Below are 4,992 nucleotides of genomic sequence, written 5' to 3' on the forward strand. Positions count from 1 at the left end.
ATGTCAGACTCTTTCTTCTAGACCAGCTTGCAGGAGTCTACATGGTAGGGAACCTCACTGGGGAAGCCCTAGTTTTATATCCTAACATGAGCCCAGAGAGAAAATATTCATCTCTGATGACTCGGATAAGAAAAATTCATGTGAAATACTGATTGACCCACTTTAGATTACTTACCCATCCGTGGGTCAACCCTAGTGGCAAGGGAGATCAATAACTATGATTTTCCCCGTCCGAGTCACATGCTTAACCTTGTGACCTGGTGGGTCAGGTCTGTACCAGAAGAGGGCAGAAAGGCGCTGGACAGAGAAAATAGAATAGCTGTTAAACTATCTAACACGTACGTAGCTCTTTAGAGTTTACTAAGTGCTTTCTTGTAATTCATGCCTTTTGAGTCTCATAACCACTCTGTGAAGAGGGCGGGTCAAATATTACTAAGGAAACGGTGATGGATTAAAGATGGCCACAAATTCTTTGTCACTCTCTCCATTAAGAAACAGAGTTCATTTCTCCTTCAGTTGACGCCGGACTGGCCCTGGGATACTTAATCAATAAAATATGGCAGAACTTAATGTAATTACTTCTCAGCCTGGCCTTTAAAAGGACTTGCAGCTTCCACTTTCTTTCTCTGGGAATACTGACTCTTATCACTCTTACTCAGCTGGTAAGAAGTCCAACCCACATGGAGAAGCCACATGAAGGCACTCCATTCAACAACCCCAGCTGAACTTTCAGCTGACAGCCAGCATCAACTGCCACTGAAATGAGAGCCATTTTGGACATTCCAGGGTGGTTTGTTTGGCAACAATAGAGAACGAAAACAGAAACTAAGGCTTTGGATTAATGTCCTACAGCTAGAAAGTCTCGGAGTTGCAATGTTAAACCAAATGTTCTGACTTGAAGCCCACTGGGCTTCCCTTGATTCCTCGTTGCCTCCTGTTAAAAACAGAACAAGCCTTAATTCAGAATTGTAGAATTTCCAATTGTAGAATTTCCAATTGTAGAATTTCCAATTGTAGAATTTCTGTCCAGGATGTAGGTTGGGAAAATGAAACATATAATTAATTCATTCAACAAACATTTGAGAAGTTCTACATGGCAGGAAACTGAACAAGATGCACTCCTGGTTCTTGAAGAATTCAGAGTCTAATCAATAGAGAGCCCATAAACAGCTCTTTTCAATAAGAACTGATAAATGCCATAATGAGGAATGTGCTGTGTGCTTTTGGAACACATGGTGGGCACTATACATAGCCCAAGGCATGAAATAATGGGCACATCTTTTGTTGGGCGTGGGAACATATCTCTGAGTCTGAGTTGAGGCTATTGAAGAATATGTTCAGAATGAACAAATTACTCATCATAAGAAAAGTGACAAGAAGTGAAGAGGGAGGCAGGGAGGAAGAACCCTAGTATTTGGGATAAAAATGTGAATTTTAGTCCTGGTTCCATCCTTTACTGTGTTCTTGGCCAAGTCACTGAACCTCTCTGTAACTCAGCTTCTTTTATAGAACTGAGGTGGAGTCATACTATTTCTTCATGTACTTGACAGTTCCTTTCTCCAACTCCTTTAAGTTTTGGTGTTCCTTAGTTTGGTACTGGGCTCATTGCTCTTCTCATTCTGCGAATTCTTCCTAAATGATCTCAACTATTTCTATAACTTTGGGTATTACTCATATGGAAAGGAAGCCCAAATCTATATGCTAACCCAGTTCTGTGGGCTAACATTGTATTCATTTGCTTACTGTACATTACTGGATGTTCCACAGGCATGTGAAGTTCATGTCCAGAGCTGAGCTCCTCACCTTGCCCACTTTACTGACTCCCACTTCTGATTTCTTTCTTGGTTGGTGGCACCATCATCAACATTTCTCCCCAACCTAGAAGCCTGTAAGGTTAACTTCACTCTCTCTTTTCTCAACCTCCCACACAATTGTTTAACACTGCTAATTTTGCCTCCTAAACATTTCTGCAATTCATTCCTTTGTCTAGATATCCTATAAACAGCATAAAGTCAAATATATTCAAAGCTTAACTCATATCCCCCTTCAAACTTGTTCTTCTTTCTGTGTTGCAGTAGGATGTTACCTTCATCTACTCAGTTGCCAAATGCCTAGGTAACTACCAATTTCTGATGTTTGGCCTATTTGCCTCTTAAACCTACCCACTTCTCTCCATTCTCTATATGATCATCTTTCACTTCCTGCGGTTGTATCCCAACTGGTTTCCCTGCCTTCAGTCTTCTGTTTTAATTCCCTGTGACCTCTTCTCCACAAGGAAGCCAGATAAATTCATGTCAGTGACTTACCTCTCCCCTAGCCCCCATTTTCTAATCCTGATTCCTGGTATGTTTAACTAGACTACAAAATCTAGGCTAAGGGCCATAATCCACTTACCCATGTCTCTCCTACACCTAGCGCACTGTACTTGGCACAATAAGATGCTCCATAAATGCGAATCTGTACTCTTCCCCTAATTATGTTATTTATAGCAGATAAATTTTGACATGTTCTAGGTGTGTCGGACCTCTGGAAGAACAGAAGATCGTGATATGGTTCACTGTTTTCGAGTCGGAGGTCTTTAATGAAAACAATCAGAAACTAACTGCAGCATGACCGTACCAAATGAATTGCGCACTCAGTACATAAAAGGATGGCAATCTCAAGGCATCTTCATGATTGTGCCTTAAGACGAAAGCCACCCTCAAAGCTGTGGATGAGTACCTTCCCCTTTCTAAACTTCTGTTTCCTGGTCTGTGAAATAAGCAGGCTGAGAGAGATGAAGTATTAAAAGCGGCGGTATGAGAAATAATGGGCTCTACGTAGCGGCTGGCGTGTCCCCGCGCGCGTGCGCGAGCTTTTCCAGCGCGGCAGTCCCGGCGGCCCCGGGGGAGGCGGGACTAGGCGGGTTCCCGCGGTTTGGCCCCGCCATTGGCGGGCGGTTTGAATGACGGAAGTGACGGTGGCTCGGCGATGGCTGCCTCGCAAGCGCAGGAACGGCTGTTCGGAAGCTGATCGGCGGCGACCGCCGGGGCCTTCGCTGTCTGAGCTGCGGTTCTTGGCTCCCGGCTACAGGTTCTCAGGTGAGTGGCAGACGAGCCGGCTTCCCCGCGTCCATGGACGTGCACGACTACCCGAAGCCCGGTAGCTGAGAGTGTGCTCGGAAGGAAGGGACACGGAGAAGGCGCTGCGCCGCGAACGCAGCTCGGCCGCTGATTCTCAGGCCTCGGCGGGCCGCCGGCCTTGGCTCGGCTTTAAGGAGCTCCGGGGCAGGAGGTGCGGCCTGACCCAGACCCGCCACCCCCGTGCGAGAAGCTGCCCGGGGCCTTTACGCATGGGCCTTTGCTCGCTCTTCCCGGGTCTGGTCGCGCGGGGTCCCTGAGCTTCCAGGTCCGGGGCAGCCGGGAGGGCCCCCGCTGTACCTGCTGCTGCTGCTGCTGCTGCAAACTTCTCGGTGCGTCCTACCCCTCCTTCCCCCAAGGTCACTCGAGGACGTGCCCGAATCCTGGTTGATGTTTAAGACCACCGCCTGGAATCCTTTCAGGGCTGAAAGCTTGCTCTCTTTTGGTGTCTGCCACCTTTAATTTTGCGGACATTAAGTCTTATTCCAAACTGAGCTTTTAAAACAGTGAGGGAACGTTGGAATCTTTAATATGTAGAAAGCATTTGGCAGCTTCACATTCAGTAAGTGACATAACATCAAAATAACCTATTGGGGTAGGTATTATTACTCCTATTATATGATTTAAGAAAAGGAGACCAAAGTGTCTTAAGTACTTGGGCAGTGTCTTCCTGCTGTAAGTAGCATTGGGTCTAAATCTAGTATTAATTTTGTGATTACAATATGCCAGATGCCATTTAATCAGAACCGAATCTTGCAAGATAAGTAGTATTTCTGTTATTGGATAGTAATAATACATAGAATTTAAAAATCCATATTGATATAAATAATTTATTAAACAAGTGAAGGAGCAGGGGAAACTGTTCCATAAAGTAGGATTTCAGTTGATAAGTATGTAGAAGTCGATCAGTATGTAGAAGAAATAATGGAAATAGAAAATACCTTTTGATAAACGCCACAGTAATTGTTTCAGACAGCAATCATCAATGAATACTAAACTTAGGGGACAGAAATTTGATGAACAGTATATTTATATAGCCTCAGCTACCTCTCCACCAGGTACTTACAAAGGAAAAGTAACTATTGTGGAGAAACTTGGTAGATAGTGCCTTAACCACCTAATCAAAATTCACATAGCCAGTGAAACAGGTTAACCTCATTTACCTCCTGATATGATGCCCTGAGAAGGGTGGCAGTCTTGCCAAAAATGCATAACTTCAGTCTAACCACAAGAAAAGGTTAAATGCAAATTGAGGGACATTCTACAAAATAACTGTCCAGCATTTTTCAAAAATGGCAAGATCTTGAAAAGAAAGGCTGAGCAACTGTCCCACATTAGAGATGTTGAAGGAGACATGACAACCTCTGCAGTCTTGAGAATATAATTCACAGATCGTCACCTGCATTATGAAGTTCATTTACATAAACACTTCCCATTGGCTGCTCCTAGCCAATAACAGCCTAGCAAGCCTGTTCCTGAGAAACAAGGGACTTTGGCTTAAGGACTCCCCAGAGGTCTTGCAGAACCTTCCTTAGGCATCAACCCAAATTCCTCCCTCCTTCACTCAGGGTCAGAGTTGCACGGAAGTCTGAATTGTTCCCAGCTTTTACCATCTCTCCCCTCTTTTTCTCATACAGCCATTTCCCCTAATAAAATATTTGTGGGTTTAATCCCATCTTGGCACCTGCAGAGTACCACAGCAGTCAAATGCAATGAATGTATTTTCCTTGGATTGGGTCCTAGTCCAGAAAATGGACATTAGTGGAGTCATTCATGAAATTTGAAGATTTTAACTTTTTCTGTGCCATTGTTAACTTCCTGGTTTTGATTATTATACTGTGGTTATGTAAGATGCTAATGTTTAAAGATTTTG

The 4,992-nt window shown here is 44.1% G+C and overlaps 1 protein-coding gene across 3 annotated transcripts in view; it reads left to right on the forward strand.

The window, feature by feature from the left end:
* The first annotated feature begins 2,927 nt into the window (after positions 1-2,927).
* CEP295 (centrosomal protein 295) overlaps positions 2,928-4,992 on the forward strand; it is a 50,281-nt gene continuing 48,216 nt past the window's right edge. For all 3 annotated transcript variants that reach the window (XM_006907474.3, XM_015585976.2, XM_015585977.2), the window contains exon 1: positions 2,928-3,080. In XM_006907474.3, coding sequence (XP_006907536.2) covers positions 2,945-3,080 — 136 coding nt within the window. In that variant the 5' untranslated portion in view covers positions 2,928-2,944. The remainder of the gene's footprint in view (positions 3,081-4,992) is intronic.

This window comes from Pteropus alecto, unplaced genomic scaffold (assembly GCF_000325575.1).
Source record: "Pteropus alecto unplaced genomic scaffold, ASM32557v1 scaffold12, whole genome shotgun sequence".
NCBI lineage: Eukaryota > Metazoa > Chordata > Mammalia > Chiroptera > Pteropodidae > Pteropus > Pteropus alecto.